The 22,557-nt window shown below is 38.0% G+C and overlaps 1 protein-coding gene across 4 annotated transcripts in view; it reads left to right on the plus strand.

The window, feature by feature from the left end:
* Window positions 1-22,557, plus strand: part of IFT81 (intraflagellar transport 81) — a 70,895-nt gene that overhangs the window by 45,441 nt on the left and 2,897 nt on the right. For all 4 annotated transcript variants that reach the window (XM_069496892.1, XM_069496895.1, XM_069496893.1 and 1 more), the window contains 6 exons: window positions 162-311; window positions 5,816-5,944; window positions 7,454-7,543; window positions 17,435-17,521; window positions 18,873-18,944; window positions 19,025-19,110. In XM_069496892.1, the coding sequence (XP_069352993.1) occupies window positions 162-311; window positions 5,816-5,944; window positions 7,454-7,543; window positions 17,435-17,521; window positions 18,873-18,944; window positions 19,025-19,110 (614 nt within the window). The remainder of the gene's footprint in view (window positions 1-161; window positions 312-5,815; window positions 5,945-7,453; window positions 7,544-17,434; window positions 17,522-18,872; window positions 18,945-19,024; window positions 19,111-22,557) is intronic.

Here is a 22,557-nt window from a genome sequence, read left to right on the forward strand (position 1 = left end):
TTATCATCTCAGTTATGCCATGAGCATCTTACGTGTCAACTATTTTAAATTTATCACATTTTCCAGAAATAAAGATGAATGATGCATTGAGGTTATACAGGTATATGTTATTTAGCTACTATTTTTCTACTTATTAGATTACATATTGTGTTTTTTTACAGTTCAAACGGTATGTCAGTAAACTTCGAAGCAAGAGTACAGTTTTCAAAAAGAAGCATCAGATAATAGCCGAATTTAAAGCTGAATTCGGTCTCTTGCAGAGGACTGAAGAACTTCTTAAGCAACGTCATGACAATATTCAATATCAACTGGTAATGCGGTATTATTTTGGGCTTCTATAAATACAAATGCCAAGAGATTTATGGGTTACAGCTTTACTGAGGCCATTGTTTTTACTGGAAAAATCATAAAATTATTAATTTGCTCTGATTAATTACAGAGATATCATGTAAGCTGATTCATTTATGTTTAATGTAGCAGTAAGCTCTGACTTTTTTATGTGTGTTTACTTTGGGGTTATTAATAGAAGTTGAATTCCAAGTAGGTTTTTCTTTTGGTTAGCTAGTTAATATGAGTAAAAGTATCATACCAAGAGAGTGACTGTAAAATGTTTATTTATCATGGCCCACTGAGTAGAAATTTCTATTTATTTATTTATTTACTTAAAAATTTTTAATTTAATCAAAAAAAATTTTTTTTGAGGCAAGGTGTTGCCCTGTTGCCCTGGCTAGTAGAGTGCAGTAGCATAGCATCATCATAGTTCACTGCAACCTCAAACTCCTGGGCTCAAGTGATCGTTCTGTCTCAGCCTCCCAAGTAACTGGAACTACGGGTGTGCACCGCCATGCCCAGCTAATTTTTCTATTTTTGTAGAGATGGGACCTCACTATGTTGCTCAGGCTCATCTCGAACTCCTGGGCTCAGGCATTCTTCTCACCTGGACCTCCCAAAGTGTTGGGATTACAGGTGTGAGCCCGCCGACCCCCACCCCCCCCACCCCAGCCTGGGAAAAAATTCTGAGCAGCCACTTCCCTGGAGCTTTGTAAAGTAATATCCAGGAAAGGTGCTGTATGGAAGTTTGCCACCAGGCTTCTTCCTTATGTGTTTGTGCCTTGGTTGTCAGAAAAGAATTAAACCCAGAGTAGTCCAAGAGCAAAGTTGTTCTCATTGTGGATGCCAGTTCCTCTGAGTTTTCTTGGTTTGGCTTTTATTTTTCTTTCACCCATGGGAAAACTATTTCATCAGGATGCTGGTTTACCAGCTAGCAGTAATCTGGTAGAGGTAAATGAAATTTTAACCAGTTATAGTTCCTTTTATAATAGCAGGCAATATGAACTTTTCTGTCTCATGCTGATGAATATTGTTTGCTTCTAGGGAACTTAAGATTGAAAATTTACTGTGAATCAAACTTGGATTTTACCACACTAACTTTAAAACTGATGGTAGTAATTGCATTATTATTCACTTCAAATATTTTCTAATTTCCATTGTGATTTCTTTGACCTGTTGGTTATGGCTTAAAATCAAACATTGGAAGATTTTCTAATTACCTTTCTGTTATGGATGTCTAGCGTATTCCTACTGTGACCAAAGAAAATACTCTGTGATTTTAGTCCTTTGAAATTTGTAGTCTTGCATTGTGGCCCAGCATATGGTCTGTTTTAATAATTGTTCCTTGTGCAGTTGAAAAGAATATATATTCTGCAGTTTTGGGGAATACTATTCCATGTATGTCAATTCAGTCAAGTGTGTTAACCATGATATTCAAATCTTCCATATCCCTATTGATTTTTTTGTCTGCTTATTCCATTGGTTATTGAGAGAACATGCTGAAATCTCTAACTGGGATTTTTTTGTTTATTGTTTTGTTTGTTTCTCTTTTTAGTTCCATCAGTTTTTGCTTTATATTTTTTTCTTAAGTTGGATTCCCTAGAAGCACAGCCTGAGAAGGGAATTCTTTGTGCAAATGATGTATTGAGGGAGTGCCTTCAGAAGGAGGGAAGTGAGGGAAGTACATGAGCAACATAAAAAAGCCAAGCAGGGATGTGTTCTCAATTGGAGTTGGCTTCATTCTGATGAGATCCAAGTAGGGCACAACTACATCCACTACCATCCACCCCTTGCACTGCTAAGATCTACTAGTTTCTCACATTAAATTCACTCTATCCAGGTATAGCTTCTACAGGATTCTGGTTGGTCACAATTTCTAGGAAAACTTATAGGAGAAAGATTAATGGGACAAATTGAAACTCATTGCCATATTTTGTCCCAAGGACATAACTGATAGTCAGTGTCTCTTTTGTGCACTATCTATTCTAGATTTCCCCCACCTTCAGCTAGTACCTCCTCTTGTCTAGATGACTTACTGGTAGGATGACCCAGTTCCTCATCCATGAGAGATGTGAGACTCTAGTAACCATGCCCTCATCAGGCTGTAGTTGCTATACTTGCCTGTTTACAGTTAAAACTGGGCATGGGAGTACCAACATATGCCCTAATGGATCATCTGAGTGCTAAATATATTTATTTCTTCCCCCATTATATAGTAGCATCTATATAACCTTATGATTTCCTACCAGTATGACTCTTCTCTTTGCCTTCTGGTCTGTTGGCATAAGGAACCCAAGTGACCAGATGGTAGTCACAGCATTAAATTTAGAGGCCCTCTTAATGTGTCTTCTGATGGAAGCATGCCCACTCTGTGAACCAGAACATAAACACCCACAGAGCCTAAAGTTGTCTAGAAGGGAAGCATAATTCCCTAAGTGGATCGGTGGTGATCATGGTGAGTGGTAACACTTATACTTTCATCTCATGGTTCCAAGACCCATACATTCTGCTGGGAACACAGCACCATAAAATGGGCATTGGTTTAAGGTGTATACCCTATCCTAAAGAATAGAACCCATTTTCACAGGCCATTAGTTCCAAGCTGGGACCTTAGCTATACCTTCAAAAGGCTGTTGTGCTATTCTATCAGGCCGTCAGCTTTCCTGATGGTGTGGTATGTGGTAAAATGAATTCTATGATCATATCTCGTTTGCCATAAAGTGGGTTCCTTGGCCTGAGGTAATATGTGGGATTCCAAATCAGTAGACAGACACTCTGAGACCTTGGATAGTGGTGCTGGCTAAAGCACAATGGACAAGAAAGGCAAACCCATACCCAGAATATGGGTCAGTCCCAGTCAGGATGGGCAGAAAGAGTCTGATGTTATCAAATTGCCATGAAGTAGGGGGTTGGTTTTCTCAAGGGATGATTCCATACCCAGAGCTGAGGATTAGTCTCTCTTGCTGGCAGCTCAGAGATTTGACATTGGTAATAGCTAGATGAGCCTTGGTGAGAGAGAGCCCATGCTTTTTGGCCGACATATAACCACCATCTCTACCAACATAACCATTCTGTTCATGAGCCCATTACAAGCACTGAGTGGCCAATGACAGGCTGGCTGACATCTCCTGGCCATATCATCCTTTCCACTTTATTGGTTCAGTGCCTCTTCTGCAATGGACATTCTGTAGTGGCCAAGTGATAGAAAGATCTTCACACTTAGTGCGTACTCCCATAGGTCCATTCACATGTCTCTTCCCTAGACCTCCCTGACCTTGCTGTCTTACTTCTTCCAGGCCCCTGAAGCTAAGCCATTTGCCACTGCCCAGAGGATACAGGATAACCTGGGAGCTCAAGGTTCTTAGTGAGTGTTCCCAGACACCCCTGGTCAAGACTCAGCATCCCTTTTATCTTCCCTATCAGGGCCCTAACTTTGGCATAGCATATTTGCCTAGACTAAGAATTCAGCTTCCTCTGAAGTTTTGCCAGTCTTACAGTTAAGCCCTGTGCCTGATTTTCAGTGCCCTCTGCCCTTCAGCCATGGGAAATGAGGGTTTATTGAAAGCCTTTTTTGTCTTTCTCTCTTTATGTTTCCTCCATTTTCTTGTGGACTCTCTCCAGTAAGATTTGCATACCTACCATTCCACTGATATTTATCTTTTCCAGGTCACCAGTACTTTCACATTGCTAAATCCAATGATCAATTATTAGTCCTTTTTCTTTTTTTCTTTTTTCTGTGACAGGGTCTTGCTCTGTCACCCGGGCTGGAGTGCAGTGGCATCATCATAGGTCACTGCAGGCTCCAACTCCTGGACTCAAGCAGTTCTCCTGCCTCAGCTTCCCAAGCACCTGGGACTACAGGCACACAATGCCATGCCCGGCTAATTTTTTTAATTTTTTGTAGAGACGGGGGTCTCACTGTTGCCCAGCCTGGTCTCAAACTCCTGGCCTCAGGTGATCCTCCCGTCTCAGCCTCCCAAAGTGCTAGGATTATAGGTGTGAGCCACCACACCCATCCCAATTGTTAGTCTTTTTCTTACTGGACCTATTAGCAGCATTTGACATAGTTGATCACTCCCTCTTCCCTGTAAAAAATTTTTTTTGTCTTCTAGGACACTGCACTCTCCTGGTGTTTCTTCCAAACTAACACTTGTATTCCTACTCCATTGCTGATTTCTTCTCATTTCTTCAAGGTCTAAATGTTGGATCACTTCTTTACCCTAGCTACATTGGTGATCTTATCCTCATAGCTTTAAAGATCCTCTATATGGTGACAACTCACTGACTTATATTTCCAAGATAGATTTCTTCTCTAATTCCAGTCTTGTACATATAATGAATGTCTTGACCTCTCCGCTTGGATACCTAATAAACATTTCAGACTTTTAACACTTCCAGAACTAAACTTCTAATCTTCACCTCCTCCTCAAACCTGGTTTTCTCCAGTCTTCTTCATCTCAATAAATGGAAATCCCTCAGGTCAGAAACCTTGGACTTCTTTACCTCTCCCTCTCCCTAACATCCCTACATCTAATCTGTCACAATATCTTAATGAATCTACCTTCAAATTATATACAGATTTGTATATATCTATACAAGGATATAGATACAGATATATATCCTTGTTACCTCTCTCCCCAACACCCTGATTCATGCTGTCATCTCTAAGTTGAATTATTAGGATGGTCTTCCAATTGGCTTTCCTCCTCCTACCCTTGCCCCTCTATAGTTGGATGTCAGCACAGATGTGAAAGTGATCGTTTAAAAATTCCTCTACTGTGAACCCTAGAAGAGCTCCATATCTCATTTAAAATAAAACAAAGCTCTTTCATTGAGCTAAAAATAAGGTAATGATAAAATTTATCATCTAGGCCGGGTGCGGTGGCTCACGCCTATAATCCTAGCACTCTGGGAGGCCGAGGCGGGAGGATCGCTCAAGGTCAGGGGATGGAGACCAGCCTGGGCAAGAGCAAGACCCCGTCTCTACTAAAAATAGAAAGAAATTATCGGCCAACTAAAATATATATAGAAAAAATTAGCCGGGCATGGTGGCGCATGCCTGTAGTCCCAGCTACTCAGGAGGCTGAGGCAGTAGGATCCTTTAAGCCCAGGAGTTTGAGGTTGCTGTGAGCTAGGCTGACGCCACGGCACTCACTCTAGCCTGGGCAACAAAGCAAGACTCTGTCTCAAAAAAAAAAAAAAAGAAAGAAAGAAAAGAAAAAAAAAAGAAAAAGGAGGAAAAAAGTTTAAAATTAGAAATATTTCTTATGCATCTGAAAATACCATAGTAAAATTTAGCATAGGTTTATAACATAAAGACGTGTAATTGAATGGAATAATAATTGATATCAATGAAGATTGTCTTTTAGATTTCTAAACTATTTTATTTACAACTCTTTCGCTGTATATGAAATTTATATACTTCTTATGGAAACCAGCAAGATTTTGATGCACATTTTGTGAGCTTTTTATTCTTTACTTATAGCAAACTACTGAGGAGAAAAAGGGTATATCTGGATATAGTTACACCCAAGAAGAGCTCGAAAGAGTGTCTGCACTGAAGAGTGAAGTTGATGAAATGAAAGGACGAACGCTGGATGACATGTCTGAAATGGTGATTACACATTTTATTTTATTTTATTTTATTTTTTTGAGACAGAGTCTCACTCTGTTGCCCGGGCTAGGGTGCCGTGGCATCAGCCTAGCTCACAGCAACCTCAGACTCCTGGGTTCAAGCAATCCTCCTGTCTTAGCCTTCCGAATAGCTGGGACTACAGGCATGTGCCACCATGCCTGGCTAATTTTTTCTACACATTTTTAGTTGTCCGGTTAATTTCTTTCTATTTTTTAGTAGAGACAGGGTCTTGCTCTTGCTCAGGCTGGTCTCCATCCCCTGACCTTGAGTGATCCTCCCGCCTCGGCCTCCCAGAGTGCTAGGATTATAGGCGTGAGCCACCACACCCAGCCCATGATTACACATTTTTTAAAAGTTTTCTTTTATTGTGTAGCTAGAAGACAAGTAGTTTGTGTGTTTATTTTCAGTGCAACATTCAAATTTTCATTTCTGTACATCATTTACTTTATATTCTTTCATCTGTCTTTATCAGTCTCTTTTGAATTTTTCCCTTCTAATAAGGTTGTTGTCAACTTCTAATAGTTTATGCATTTGTGTTTTTTTAATATATAAAAGTTATATAATATTGAAGAAATATTTATGATAAAAAATAAGTTTTCCCAAGTCATACCACTCTAATAAAATTATTTCATTTTTGTGTATGTCCTTAGTATCTTTCCATATTCAAGGCTACTGTTCAGCCAGAATGCACTCGTACATTTTCACCAGGCATTAAAATATTGAAATCTTTCTTTACTTGTTAGTATATAGTTGCTGCCCCATTCCTTTGGAGTATCTCCCTCCACTGCCTTATCCATATTGGCCATTTCCCCAGAACTCTCTAGATCTCACTACAGTCTAACTCCTAAAAAGATTAGCATATATTACAGAAAAGGCCTCTAAGACCTTATTCATCTCTTTGACAGGTGTCCATTCTGATTGGTCGCTATTTATGCCATTTGGACTATTAAGTATTAATATTTTGAATATCACTCCATCCATATTTATGTGTATTTTTATAACTTACATAATTATCTATTTTTATATTAATATAACACAACATGATTATAGTTGTATATAGGCAACTTTGTAATTTATTCATTCAATGTTTGCTTATAAATATTTTCCCCTAATGTTTTAGTCTTGATAATTGACATTTTGAATGGTTAAATGGTATGGTATTCCATCTTGCTGAGGAATCAAGATTTACTAAATCACTTCCCTATTGTTTGGCACTGAAGTAATTTATAGTTGGTTTTGGTTTTGGTTTTGTTTTGAGACAGGGATCTCACTCTGTTGTCTACCCTGGCCTCAAACTCCTGGGCTCAAGTAACCCTCCCACCTCGGCCTTTGGAGTAGCTGGGACTACAGATGCATACCACCACACCCAGCTAATTTATAGATTTTTACTCTTATATTTAACACTGCAGTAAATATCTTTATGCATGTAGTATTTTTATTCTTTTGAATTCTTTTTGTAGGCATTAATGTTTTTTGTTTAAATGACAGGTAAAAAAACTGAATTCACTGGTATCTGAAAAGAAGTCAGCTCTAGCTCCAGTTCTAAAAGAATTACGACAGTTGCGTCAGAAATGTCAAGTAAGTGCATTTGATTCTGTGATACTTTTAGTATTCTATCTTGTTCAAATGTACTAGTTAGAATCCTGAATATTTTATTTGGGTTATTATAGAAACAAATTATTATCATTATTATCATATTGATCTAATTCTGCAAAAGAGAGTAATAATGTAACCTACAAATGTTTTTGTTTAATTTATGCTACTTATTTTGTTGTAAATTATAGGGAGGAGAAAGAAGGAGAAAAAGTAGTTTAAGCTGAAATCCCAAGTATAACCAGATAAGATTTTTCCTTTAAATCATATGCATATCAGAGCTATAAATATGAAGTCACATTCTTCTGTGGCCAGGTAAAAGCTCAAAGTCTGCCCACGAGTGGTGACAGGTTAACTTTAGATTAATGAACTTGCTTTGCTGGGAGGCGTAGTGTGGGGCAAACTATGATAGCTTATGAGAAGTGATGAAATACTATTACTTGGAAGCTAATACTAACCACTGTTTTAAAGATAAACTGTCAGAAGGTAAATGCCTTCCACAAATCCAGATTAGGAAGCCTCTGCCATTTGACATTAGCAGTTCCCTATTTTAAATACTGCTTATTTTTTAATTTAACTGTATTTAACACTTGAAACTACCAAAATGCATTATCACATTTTTAAAGAACAGAAGTATTTAAAAATACTTTACACTCCTTACTTTAATGGGTAACTTTCAAATATTTAGGAAATTTTATAGTGAAGTGTTAGTATATTTCCTTTCTATTGCACAGGCATGTTTTTCTAAATTTGAATTTTAACAGCTGTTTGAAAATTAGAGCATCACAACTCAAGATGTATAATTTAGATTATCTAAATCTTTTATAATCATCTAGAATTAGAATAGCATCTTGAAAAGTTTCATATTTATTTTCTTAGTGGTTCTATAAATTATATGTAATTAAATGGAATAGTTATATAATTGCTAAAATATAAACTAAAATACTTATATTTTAGAGTATGCAATCTGATAATTATTAGTTTCACTGAAATATTTCTTATTTATTGATTACTTTTTCTTATAATAGAAAACCATGCTCTTGGCAAGAATTCAAACTGTACAGAATTGTTTTAAGAGAAAGAGGAGAAATACTTCCTCTTTCTGCATCCCCAGCGCATTCCCTAGAAGTAATGACTATTAATACTTCCTTCTGTATCCTCCAGAAGTTTTCTGGAAATTAATGAACAGATAATTATTTACTATCTACCTTAAATTTGTTCTCCACATCTTTGCTTCACTTTCTAACAAAGGCTGTTTGGCTTTTGGGGAATTGGGGTGGGCGGGGTGCAGCTGGAATCAACCCTGACTGATACTGAGATCAAAATATCTGCTTCTTTTATTTACATGTTCCTGTTGTACATTTTTTTGCCCATCTTATATTTTCCACTTCAAAAAAATTATTTTGTCTCGTGTGTGTCTCTAGAATTGGGTTTTGCAATGTGATATCATCGAAAGGCTTATTTTAGTAGATAAGTGTAGCCTGTTTATATTTATTGATATGTAGACATATTTGGTTTAGTGATATCATTTTATGTTTGGCTTTTGATTTTAAAGCCTGTAAGAAATCTTCTCCATCTTCTTCTTCGTGCATGCGTGTGTGTGTGTGTGTGTGTGTGTGTGTGCGCATGTGTGCGTTGACATGTGGTTTTGTTCTAGCCATTGTAACTCTATCATTAATCATCCATTTTTTTCTATAGTATCTATTCTATTAATTCCCACTGTGAGAAGTGATGAAATTAGTTGGGTTTTTTTTTGAGGGGGAGGTTGTTGTTATTGTTTCTTTTGTGGTTTTGAGACAGAGTCTCACTCGATCAACCAGGCTAGAGTGAAAATTTGTGTATTTCTTTTTCCTTCTCCCTCCCTTCCCTCTCTTCTAGCATCTTATTTTAGTTGATAGTATTGTCTTTCTTAGTGTTTGCCTTTATACTTTGAGTATGCTTATATTATGACTTGATTTGTTACCTTTAAATGATATTCTTTGATGTTCTCCCCACCCACCTCTAGCAATTAAAAAAATGAGGGAACCAGCTTACTTATTCTACATTCCACCTTCTTTTCCTCTTCTCCTTCCTGCAGGCCTTGTTGTATCATTTCTACCTTGTCAGGGTGTGTAACATTTACATTCTGTTCTATTACACTATTTCCCACTTTTGTTTTCAGCACTAGACCTGTAATTATTAGGTCCGGTGCTCATTACCACCCGTTCAACTGCCCTTTGTCTCACTTCTCTTTGGATTGTCTGTCATTTGTTGTCTAGTCCAGTCCTCAAAAAAGGGCTCATAAAAACAATGTTCTCTGATGAGTTCTTAAATGTTCTACAGTTTAATGCCAAAATATTTCAATGACAGCTTGACTGTCAGATCGTGCATTCTTTCCTTGAGGATTTTTTTAAGTATAGCTCCACAGTCTTCTAGAGTTAAATGTAGCTGTGGGGAGATCTGAGGCCAACCTAATATTTTTAGTGATTTGATCTTGAAGAGAATGTGTATTTTCTAGTTGTTGAGTACAGGGTTCTTCATGTGTTCGTCAGATCAGCCTTGTTAAATGTGTTGTTCTAAACTTCCTAATGAATGGGGAGTTGTTGTCAGTGGGTAGAAAGTTTCAGTAAAACTTTTTCAGATGAAAAGAGTTCCGTGGATGGATGGTGGTGATGGTTGCCCAACCTTGTGAATGTGCTTAATGCCACTGAATTGTAAACTTAAAAATGGTTAAAATGATAAATTTTGTTGTGTGTATTTTTTTACCACATCAAAAGAAAAAAAAATCTTCCTGGTTTAAAAAAAAATGCTTTCTGGTGAATTTATATGTTTTATATATTTTTTTTAATTTTCTTTATTCCTAGTATACAGTGCTTTTTGCCTAAGAGTCTTATTTTGTGTACTCTTACAGTGGGTATGCCAACTTTCTTATGATTAGTATTGCTTGGTATATCTTTTTATTTCTGTTTACTTTCAACTTTCTATGTACTTACTTTTGTCTTGTATATGTCTCGTAAATAGTGTATAGCGGGACTTTGTGTGGGTGTGATTTCTTACATCTAGTTTTAGAATCTGTCTTTTAATTGGTGAGTTTTGTCTACTCTGGTTATTGATACATTTGGATTTTTTTTTTTTCTATTTTGTACATGCTATTTACTGTGCTTTCTCTTTGGTTATTTTCTTTTCTACCATCCATTGTACTAGTCCTGTTTGCTTTCTCTTCTTTTTTTCCCTTTATTTCCTTTTCTATCTTCTACTTCTATTCTGATATGATTTACTCTTAAGGTTTCACACATATATTAACATATTCCTAAGTCTAATTTATTCCTAAAGTCTGAAGTTAATCAACATCTCCCCAACAATACAGGGACCTCGGAATAATTTAACTCTCCTGCCTTACATGTGTGTTATCCTCTGGCATTTAATTTTATTATTTCTGCATCTCTAAAAGTAGTTGTCATGGTGGCTGTTGCTATTCTGATTACTATTTTGTATAATCATTTCCTGTTTAGATTTACTGATATATTTAGCAATTCTCACCATTGCTGCTTTTATTTTAACTTCTTACTTCTGGATTCAGTTTCCTTTTTTCCTGAAATCCAATTTTCTTGTTTTGTGTGGTTTCTAAAAATAGTTTTCTCAGTAAAGAATTGTTAACAATAAGTAAACCATCTTTTTATTTCCTTCTTAAATAATGGTTTAGTCGGAAAAAATATTTTCACTGCTTTCTCCTGCTGTGTTGAAAGATCTCTATTAGTTTAATTATCATTTCTTTTTTGGTATTATCTTCCGTATAATTGGTTTTAATATTTTTTACCTTTTCTTTGGTGTTGTCCAAATTTCATTGCTGTGATCTAAGTGTAGATTTAGTTTTATTTACTGTGTGCTAGAATTTGTGTTTTGTGTCTTCCATTCTGGGAAAATTCTACATAATATATTCCCTCCCCCATTTTTTCTGGTCTGTTTTCCATCTACTCCTATTAGACATATGTTAGATATATTTATTCTGTTCCCTATTGCTTAACCCCACTTTCATATTTTCATCTTTTTGTCTCTCTTTGTTGAATTTTGGGTAATTTCTTCAGCTCTATTTTCTTGTTGATTATTTTATCTCCTCAGTGGTATCTAATCATATGTTTATTCCATCCACTTAATTTTTAATTTCAGTGACTTTTTCATTTTTGGTTTTTTTTTTTTTTTTTTTTGAGACAGAGTCTCACTTTGTTGCCCAGGCTAGAGTGAGTGCCGTGGCGTCAGCCTAGCTCACAGCAACCTCAAACTCCTGGGCTCAAGCGATCCTCCTGCCTCAGCCTCCCGAGTAGCTGGGACTACAGGCATGCGCCACCATGCCCGGCTAATTTTTATATATATATATTTTTTTAGTTGTCCATATAATTTCTTTCTATTTTTGGTAGAGACGGGGTCTCGCTCTTGCTCAGGCTGGTCTCGAACTCCTGACCTTGAGCGATCCACCCGCCTCGGCCTCCCAGAGTGCTAGGATTACAGGCGTGAGCCACCGTGCCCGGCCTCATTTTTGTTTTTTCTCACTGTGTCTTTTTCTCTTCTTTTCAGTTCCTTCTTTATAGTTTTTATTATTTTAAGCATACTTGTTAGGCTTATTTCTAGTATCCAGAGTTCCTTGAGGTATAGTCCTGCTGCTGTTTAGATCTTCTGATTCTTACTCCTAATGGATTGTTTCCTTATATGCTTTATATTAGGTTGGTGCAAAAGTAACTGCGATTTTGATTTTTTGTTTTGTTTTATTTTGTTTTGTTTTGAGATGGACTCTTGCTCTGTCACCTAGGCTAGAGTGCCGTGGTGTCAGCCTACCTCACAGCAACCTCAAACTCCTGGGCCATTCTCCCCCCCTCAGCCTACCAAGTAGCTGGGATTACAGGCTAATGCCACCACACCTGGCTAATTTTTCTATTTTTAGTAGAGATGGGGTCTCCCTCTTGCTCAGGCTGGTCTCAAACTCCTTACCTCAAGCAATCTTCCCATCTCAGCCTCCCAGAGTGCTAGGATTACAGGCTTAAGCCATCTCACCCAGCCTGGACCATGAATTTTAAATCATTATAACTAGACTCAAACATATCTTTATTAATAAAATAGGAACCATTATAATCGATACATTTTTGCCAATGAGAAATAAGTTTATTTATTCTTTTTTTTTTTTTTTTTTTGAGACAGAGTCTCACTTTGTTGCCCTGGCTAGAGTGAGTGCCGTGGCGTCAGCCTAGCTCACAGCAACCTCAAACTCCTGGGCTTAAGCGATCCTACTGCCTCAGCCTCCAGAGTGGCTGGGATTACAGACATGCACCACCATGCCCGGCTAATTTTTTCTCTATATATTTTTAGTTGGCCATATAATTTCTTTCTATTTTTAATAGAGACGGGGTCTCGCTCTTGCTCAGGCTGGTCTCGAACTCTTGACCTCGAGCGATCCACCCGCCTCGGCCTCCCAGAGTGCTAGGATTACAGGCGTGAGCCACCGTGCCCGGCCAGTTTATTTATTCTTGCAGTGTAAAAATCCATGCTTCAGGATTCGACAAACTCTTGGAAAGCATTTTCCATAATCCTGCTCGTTGTGGAAGCACATTCCCTGCAAAAGTTGACAAGATGCTTGAAGAAGTGGTAGTTGGTTGGTGGATGAGGCAAAACTTCGTAGTCCAATTCATTCAACTTTTGAAGCGTTGGTTGTGCAACACACTGTCGGGCATTGCTGTGGAGAAGAATTGGACCCTTTCTGTTGACCAATGCCAGCTGCAGATGTTGCAGTTTTCCGTGCATCTCATCGATTTGTTGAGCATACTTCTCAGATGTAATGATTTTGCCGGATTCAGAAAGCTGTAGTTGATCAGACTGGCAGCAGACCACCAAACAGTGACCATGACCTTTTTTTGGTTCAAGTTTGGCTTTGGGGAAAGTGCTTTGGAGCTTCTTCTTGGTCCGACCACTGAGCTAGCTGGTTGTTGCCGGTTGTCATACAAAATCCACTTTTCATTGTATGTCACAATCTGATCCAGAAATGGTTCATTGTTGCATACAAGAAGAGACAATGACACTTCAAAATGACAGTTGTTTTTTTTTTTTTTTTTTTGGTCAGCTCATGAGGTACCCACTTACTGAGCTTTTTCACTTTTCCAATTTGCTTCAAATGCCAAATGACCGTAGAATGGTCAACATTGAGTTCTTCGGCAGTTTCTCCTCTAGTTGTAAGAGGATCAGCTTTGATGATTGCTCTCAATTGGTCATTGTCAATTTCCGATGGCTGGCCACTGCAATCCTCATCTTCAAGGCTCTCGTCTCCTTTGCTCTACTTTTTGTACCACCACTGCACCATACGTTCATTAGCAGTTCCAGGGCCAACTCCATCATTGTTGTTGCAAATGTCCCTGCTGCTTCATGACCCATTTTGAACTCAAATAAGAAAATTGCTCGAATTTGCTTTTTGTCTAACATCAGTCTAAAATAAATATAAAATACATTGACCAGGCATGGTGGCTCATGCCTGTAATCCTAGCACTCTTGGAGGCCGAGGAGGAGGGTTGTTTGAGCTCAGGAGTTCAAGGCCAGTCTGAGCAAAAGCGAGATCCCATGTCTACTAAAATTAGAAAAAAAGTTAGCTGAACAACTGAAAATAGAAAAAATTAGCCAGGCATCGGGGTACGTGCCTGTAGTCCCAGCTACTGGGGAGGCCGAGGCAGTAGGATCACTTGAGCCCAGGAGTTTGAAGTTGCTGTGAGCTTGGGTGATGCCACAGCACTCTAGCCCGAGCAACAGAGCAAGACTCTGTCCCCAAAAAAAAAAAAAGAGAAACGAATAAAATAAACAGCAAGTAATAAGTCATTAGCAAAAAAACAAAAAGCGAGAAATTCGCATTAAAATGATATATAATGTAACCACATTTGTTTAAGAATATATTCCAATATCAAATGGCAAATGTCCACAATGCTAAAACCGCAATTACTTTATACCAATAGGGTTTTGTTTCTTGAATCTTGGCAGTTAGGATAGTTAGGTATTTCCCTCCAGAGTGGTTTTGCAGTTGTTCTGCCAGGTGTTTTAGGGCTATCACAAGCTTGGAGCTAATGTTAAGTTACTGTCTTAGCTTGGAGTTCCTAGACCATGTAGGTAGGGTAAATTCAAGCTTCAAACTTGCCTGACAATAGGCCTCTTTTTTCCATTTATCTCTGCAGTAATACAGTTGCATACTGATCAATTTGGCCAACAGACTCCAGGCCAAAAATGGCTTTTATCAACTATAGCATCTTCATGTCACTGAGAGGCCCAGCAGCTACCTAAGTACGGAGCCTCTGCTGCCCCTTCTCCCACTTAGGGTGCATATGACTGTCACCCTTGAGAGCCTTGAGTGTCTGTAGATCACTTTGATACATAAAAGCCATGGCCCCTTTTTCCCAGAAATCTTTTATGCTACATTAGTCACCCCAACCTAGATGCAGTCTCACACAACAAAGACAGCACACACATTACTCATCTCCGTCAACTCTCCTGTTTCCAAGGAAACTGCTGTGTGCAACCAAGGTCATTCTCAGGCTGGTGTTAACCCTTTACTCACAAATTCCCAAGTTGAAAAGAGCTTGGATTTACTGCGGGATCCTCAGTTCTAACTTCCTACTCTGCACAGGCTAAGGCTTTTCATCTGCTCTGCCTGGACGTTAAAATCACTTTGTTACCAAGACTGACCACTTTCAACTCTTTTCATCAACAGTAGCCACCTGGTGACATCGCAGGCATCCTTTGTTTTTGGTCTTGGTAATTTCTCTTATTTCCTTGAGAGTTCAGTTTAGCTCTGGATTTGAAAGGATGTTTGCTCTACCTTACCAATCATTTATAGATACAGTCATGCATCATTTAATGACGGGATATGTTCTGAGAAATGCGTCATTAGGTGATTTCATCATTGTGCAAACAGCATAGAGTGTATTTACACAAACCTAGATGGTATAGCCTACTACTCACCTAGGCTATATGGTAAGGCCTATTGCTCTTAGGTTACAAACCTGTATAGCATGTCACTGTACTGAATACTATAGGCAATTATAACACAATAGTAAGTATTTGTATGGTACACCTGTATAGGGCACTTACCATGAATGGAGCTTGCAGGACTGCAGATTGCTCTGGGTGAGTCAGTGAGTGAGTGGTGAGTGAATGTGAAGGCCTAGGACATTACTGTACACTATTGTAGACTTTATAAACACTGTACACTTAGACTACACTAAATTTATTAAAATTTTTTCTTCAATAATTACCATTGCTTATGATAATTTTTTTACTTTATAAACATTTTAAGTTTTTTAACTTTTTGACTCTTGTAATAACACTTAGCTTAAAACATAAACACATTGTATAGCTGTACAAAAATATTTTCTTTCTCTATATCCTTATTCTATAAGCTTTTTGCTGTTAAAAATTTTTTTATTTTTACTTTTTAAACTTTTTTATTAAAAACTAAGACATAAACAGACACATTAGCCTGGGCCTATATAAGATCAGGATCATCAATATCACTGGCTTCCACTTCCACACCTTGTCCACTGGAAGGTCTTCAGGGGCAATAACACACACAAAGATATTAGCTCCTGTGGTAACAGTGCCTTCTTCTGGAATACCTCCTGAAGGACCTGCCAGAGGCTGTTTTACAGTTAATTTTTTTAATACAATTAGAAGCACTACACCCTAAAATAACAATAAAAAGTATAATATAGTAAGTATATAAATGTAGCATAGTTGTTTATTATCATTATCATGTACTATACATAATTGTATGTGCTGTACATTTATATAACCGGCAACACCATTGGTTTGTTTATACCATCACGACAAACACATGAATTATGTGTTGTGCTATGACATTATGCCTGTGATGTCACTAGATGATAGGAATTTTTCAGCTCTATTTTAATCTTACGGGATCACTGTCATATATGCAGTCTGTCGTTGACCAAAATGTCACTGTGTGGTACGTGACTGTACTTTTAGCATTTCTAGCTGTTTGTAGCAGATTTTCAGATTATCTCATTTAAAACATTACATTAGAAGTTAGTATGTTAGCATGTTAGTACTTAAACGGCCTGAACTCAAACTCTGACTCTGCCCTTTTCTAGCAGAATCCTCTTTGACGAGGTACTTGGCCTCCCTGAACTTTCTCAGAGCATTATATGGGGTCATTAATAGCTCCTTCCAGGGGCTGTTGTGAGATTTAGTTATTGTCGAGGGTATAGTTCAAACACCCTGGTATGGTTTATGAGTTGTTCGGATTAGGCCTCTGCCTGAGTCTTTAGCTGCCTCTCTCACCACTTCCCAGACATACTGCAGCATAATAAACTACTTGTAAGTTCCTTAATGGTTCTTGTTCTTTCTAGCTTCCAATCCTTTTTACATAGTGTTCCCACTCTCTTCCTTTGTTCACCTTTCCCCTAACTATTCTTATTCTTACTAATCCTTCATGCTTAGCTTAGATATCAGTTTCTCCAGGAAGTTGTCCCCAGTGATCCCCAAGCCTGGGTTATGTTCATGAGAGTCCTGTGTGTTCCTATAACACCTTGCATTTGCCCGTAATAGCTCTCAGTAGCCTGTTTACCTATGTGAACGTTACTTGAGGGGAAGAATTTTTGGCTGTTTTGTTTACTGCTGTATCCCCAGCTCCTAACAAAGAGGCTGGCACACAGCTCAATACATGGTAGCTATTATTATTATCAGCACCTTCATCTGTCATAATTCTCAAATGTCTGATTGTTGTATAAATAACTCTTAAGTATGCCAAGAAGCTTAGAGTTAAGTTACAAGTCTGACAAGGGCATGCATTGTTTCAGAGCCACACTTTAAGCCTTTGTTTTTCACTTATTCTGTCATTTGCCCTTTTCATGCTAGGAATTAACCCAGGAGTGTGATGAAAAGAAATCCCAGTATGATAGCTGTGCAGCAGGCCTCGAAAGCAATCGGTCCAAATTAGAACAGGTAAGAAGGAAGTTTTTATTTTAACAATTTAGCAGGCTGGGTGTGTTGGCTCACGCCTGTAATCCTAGCACCCTGGGAGACTGAGGCGGGAGGGTCACTTGAGGTCAGGAGTTTGAGACCAGCCTAATCAAGAACAAGACTCCGTCTCTACAAAAAATAAAAAAATTAGCCAGGCGTGGTGGTGCACGCCTGTAGTCCCAGCTGCTCAGGAATCTGAGGCAGGAGCATCACTGAGCCCAAAAGTTTGAGGTTGCAGTGAGCTCTGATCACACCACTGTACTCTAGCCAGGGCAAAACAGTGAGACCCTGTCTCAAAAAAAAAAAAAAAATTAGCAAAAGCAGCCTGTGTATATACATTTTCACTACACCAGTGTCAAAAGATTCCTAAATCTTTATTACCATTTCCTGAGCCTGTCTCCTAAGCTCCAGAGATCTTTATTTCTTGAAACTTAATGTATACACACTGAATTTTCCATCTGTATCACTACTGCCAAAGTCCAAGTCCCATCATCTCTTGTCTGGACTTCCATAGTAACCTTCTCCCTGCTCTCCTGCTTCTACTCTTGCGCTCCTAAGTTTATTCATAGAGCAGCCAAAGAAACCTGTTCAAAATTTAGGCCACTCTCTACTGTCTTCCCATTGTACTTAAAATAAAAATCTAACCTCCAACTTATGGTCTAAAGGCCGCACCTGCCTCTAACTTCATATTCATGTGTTCCACTCCTCATCCATGGAGCTCCAGCCATACTGACCTTTTTCCTGAACTTCAAAGAGACCCAGCTCATTTTCACTTCCAGGTGTTTGCACATATTCTTCCCTCTGCCTGGGACACTCTGCCCCTAACTGTTTGCCTTCCCTTCTCTTTTTCATCATTCAGGTCTCAGGCTAAATGCCACCACCTCTTTGAGTTCTTCCCTGATCACCATGTCTCATGTTTCCCCACTCTCTTCCCCAACCTGGCCCACCCAGTCTCTCTATCACATTCTACTGCTGAATTTTCTTCATTGCAATTATGCCCATCTAAAATAACCTTCATTATGTGTTTATATCTATTTATGTTTATGTCTGTTTACTTGAATGAGAACAGAGACCTGTCTGTTCACTGTTATGTCCCCAACACTTAGGACAGTGCTGGACACACAGTAGGTATGTAATAAATAGATAACTAAATCTGCAGGTTTTAGGGTAATATGAGTATTCTCTGGAAAAGATTGTAACCCATCTGCCAGAGTAAAACAAGGTTAAAATTGCAGAAAAGGAAATGACTCTGATGTTGTGCATTTAAGGTCACTCTCTCTGCATCTGTCTTCATCTTTCAATAATGTTATTCATTTAAAATTATATATTGTAGGAAGTTAGAGGACTTCGTGAAGAATGTCTTCAAGAAGAAAGTAGATACCATTATACAAATTGTATGATTAAGGTAAGACAAAGTGGATCAAAAATTTTTCTGAGATTTTTCTGTATCAAAGACTTCCCTAAAACTTAAGTCTTTCCATTCAGAACCTAGAAGTTCAACTTCGTCGTGCTACTGATGAGATGAAGGTATATGTCTCTTCTGATCAGCAAGAAAAAAGAAAGGCAATTAGGCAAGTAATTTCATTGTTTTTATATTGAGTTACTTAATGTTTTTACCTATAGAAATCTTATAAATAAGATAGAATTATTTAGAGTATTTAAGTAAGCAGACACTAAGATATTATTTGTACTAAATCTTATTAAACATCTTCTAGATATTCCAGCTGTGCTAAGTAGGAATATTTACAGTTTTAATTCTTGCTTGCTTTTTTCATGGTGATCAAATATATATATAAAATTTGTCACTTTAACCATTTTTAAGTGTACAACTCAGTGGCACTGAATACATTTACAGTATACAACCATAACTACTATATATTTACAAAACTTTTTCATCACCACAAACAGAAACTCTTGTAACCGTTAAGCAGTAACTCCTCATTCCTTCCACCCCTGGGAATACATATAGTTTCATAGTTACTTTTTCATAAGCATTAAGAGTTGGTCCCTTTTTAAAGTCTCACGTGGCCTGAACTCTAGTAATCTGCCTGTTAATTGTACACTGTAATGACTGCATTTTAGCTAGAACTGTGTGATGATAGTGGTCAAAATGAGAAGGGTGTATAAATAATGCTTGGTCTGTGTGTGGTGATTTTTTTTTTTTTTTAATTTTAGCTTGTGGCATAATGTAGTAAATCAAATCCGGCCTTAAAAAATACATTTATAGGCCAGGCACAGTGGCTCATGCCTATAATCCTGGCACTTTGGGAGGCTGAGGTGGGAGGATCGCTTGAGGCCAGGAGTTCGAGACCAACCTGAGCAACATAGCGAGACTCCATCACTACAAAAAAATAGAAAAATTAGCTGGACACAGTAGCGTGTACCTAAAGTCCCAGCTATTCAGGAGGCTGAGGCAGGAGGACTGCTTGAACCTAGGAGTTTGAGGTTGCAGTGAGCTATGATGACACCACTGCATTCCAGCCCTGGCAACTGAGTGAGACCTTGTCTCAAAAAAAAAAAAAAGAAAGGAAAAAATAAACCCAAGCGTTTATATTGCTAGCTGTGATAAAATGCAGTAATTGAACAAGACAAGCTTCCTTTTCTCCCATTACAATTCAAATGTTATGCTTTTTACAATCCAGTAAAAACTCAGAAAAAATGTAGGATTCACGTTTATTCTAGATTGCAGATGAGACTTTGGCATATACATTTATGTTACAAAAAAATCTAAGAAATAGAGTGTCTTGGCTGGGCGTGGTGGCTCACGCCTGTAATGCTAGCACTCTGGGAGGCCAAGGCGGGAGGATTGTTTGAGCTCAGGAGTTCGAGACCAGCCTGAGCAAGAGCAAGACCCCTTCTCTACTAAAAAAATAGAAAGAAATTAGCTGGACAGCTAAAAATATATAGAAAAAATTAGCTGGGCATAATGGCGCATGCCTGTAGTCCCAGCGACTCGGGAGGCTGAGGCAGAAGGATTACCTGAGCCCAGGAGTTTGAGGTTGCTGTGAGCGAGGCTGACACCACGGCACTATAGCCTGGGCAACAGAGTGAGACGCTGTCTCAAAAAAAAGTTAAAAAAAAAGAAAAAGAATTAAAAAAAAGAAGAAATAGAGTGTCTTGCAGAATGTGAATTTTTTTAATGTAATGCACTAGAATGCAAGCCAGACTGAAAATATTCTATAAATAGAACAGTGTTTTTTCTAATACTCTAACATATTAAACTAAAAATGTACTTGTTCGTATTCTTTCATTGAATGTAAACTCTGCTCATATCATTCTGTGTGGTCAATGCTAAGAAATGAGAAAAGTTAATTTTTTTCTTGAAAAATAAAAAGTTTGGGCTGGGTGTGGTGGCTCATGCCTTTAATCCCAACACTTTGGGAGGATCACTTGAGGCCAGGAGTCTGAAACCAGCCTGAGCAACAAAAATATGTTAAAAATTGGCCAGAAATAAATAAACAAATATATGAGTGGCTAGGTAGGGTGGCTTGGGCCTATAGTCCCAGCTACTTGGCAGGCTGAGGCCGAGGATCACTTGAGACCGTGGAGTTTGTGGTTGCAGTAACCTATGATGACACCACTGCACTGTAGCCCAGGCAACAGAGGCAGACCCTGTATCAAAAAAGAAAGAAAGAAAGAAAGAAAGAGCGAGCGAGCTTCAGAAATTAAGTTCCATTTCTTCCAGAGTGTTCAATATGAACAGTAAAGGAAATAATTACAACTAAACTATTGATTTTCTGATCTGTTTTCTAGCCAGATATTCTTTTTTTTTTTTTTTTTTTTTTGAGACAGAGACTCACTCTGTTGCCCAGGCTAGAGTGCCATGGCGTCAGCCTAGCTCACAGCAACCTCAAACTCCTGGGATCAAGCGATCCTTCTGCCTCAGCCTCCCGAGTGACTGGGACTACAGGCATGTGCCACCATGCCCGGCTAATTTTTTCCTATATATTTTTAGTTGTCCAGCTAATTTCTTTCTATTTTTTTAGTAGAGATGGGGTCTCGCTCTTGCTCAGGCTGGTCTCGAACTTCTGACCTCCAGCGATCCTCCCGCCTTGGCCTCCCAGAGTGCTAGGATTACAGGTGTGAGCCACCACGCCCAGCCTCTAGCCAGATATTCTTTAAATTTTAAAAATCATTATAAATCTTTATCATTCCATGGTTTTCCTGTAGAAACATATTGTATCATGGTTATAGTAGTACATGATAATAATATTATGAATAAAATGGAATTGATTACATTCTAAAGTCACTGATAAATGCTTAAAATATTATTATTGTTATTCCATTTTCAACATTTATGGTACTTCCTGGTAAGTCCAAAGGTATAAGAAATTAGTTTGGTTTTGAAAGATTGTCTAGAAAGTTTAATTTTATTTTAAGAAACATCATATTTAGTTCAAAGTACCAGAAAGGGACTAAAAACTTTGTTCTAACCTGGTTTTTCCAATTCCTAGTTTTGGGCAAGTCACTTCCTCATCTATAGAATAAGGAGAACAATACCTATAAGATCAAGTTCAATATAATGTATGCAGCAGTGCTTTGGAGATTAGGTAGCATGAGTTCCTGGGGGGCACATAACGGGTGCTTTATAATTATACCTTGAATAAATTTGTTGAATAAATAAAAATTAGGGGTTTTTATTATTTATTTATTTTTGCCCCGCCTTCCCCCCCAAAATTAGGTTTTAGTATATATAATATACTGAGCCTGTTGGTTTCTTGAGATATTTTTACATAAATGGAAATTCTAAAACAATTTGGACTTTTCTCAAGCATGGGTTAATAAATGAATTATTGAAAGCTATCTTTGCTATAACTATATATTCTTCTTGAGTAAAATATCATTTACATCCTCCTAGGTGTTTTTCCCTGGAGAACTGGAAAGGCAAGCAGTTTGACTTAGTGTCTCATAAATTTTAAAAGGCAAAACGAAGGTTCATCAGGATTATTTTTATTCCCCTTCACTCTCATTTCTGTGCACAGATTCTACCCTCACTTCAGCTCTATAAGGACTTTGGA

Source organism: Eulemur rufifrons, chromosome 21 (assembly GCF_041146395.1).
Source record: "Eulemur rufifrons isolate Redbay chromosome 21, OSU_ERuf_1, whole genome shotgun sequence".
Classification (NCBI taxonomy): domain Eukaryota; kingdom Metazoa; phylum Chordata; class Mammalia; order Primates; family Lemuridae; genus Eulemur; species Eulemur rufifrons.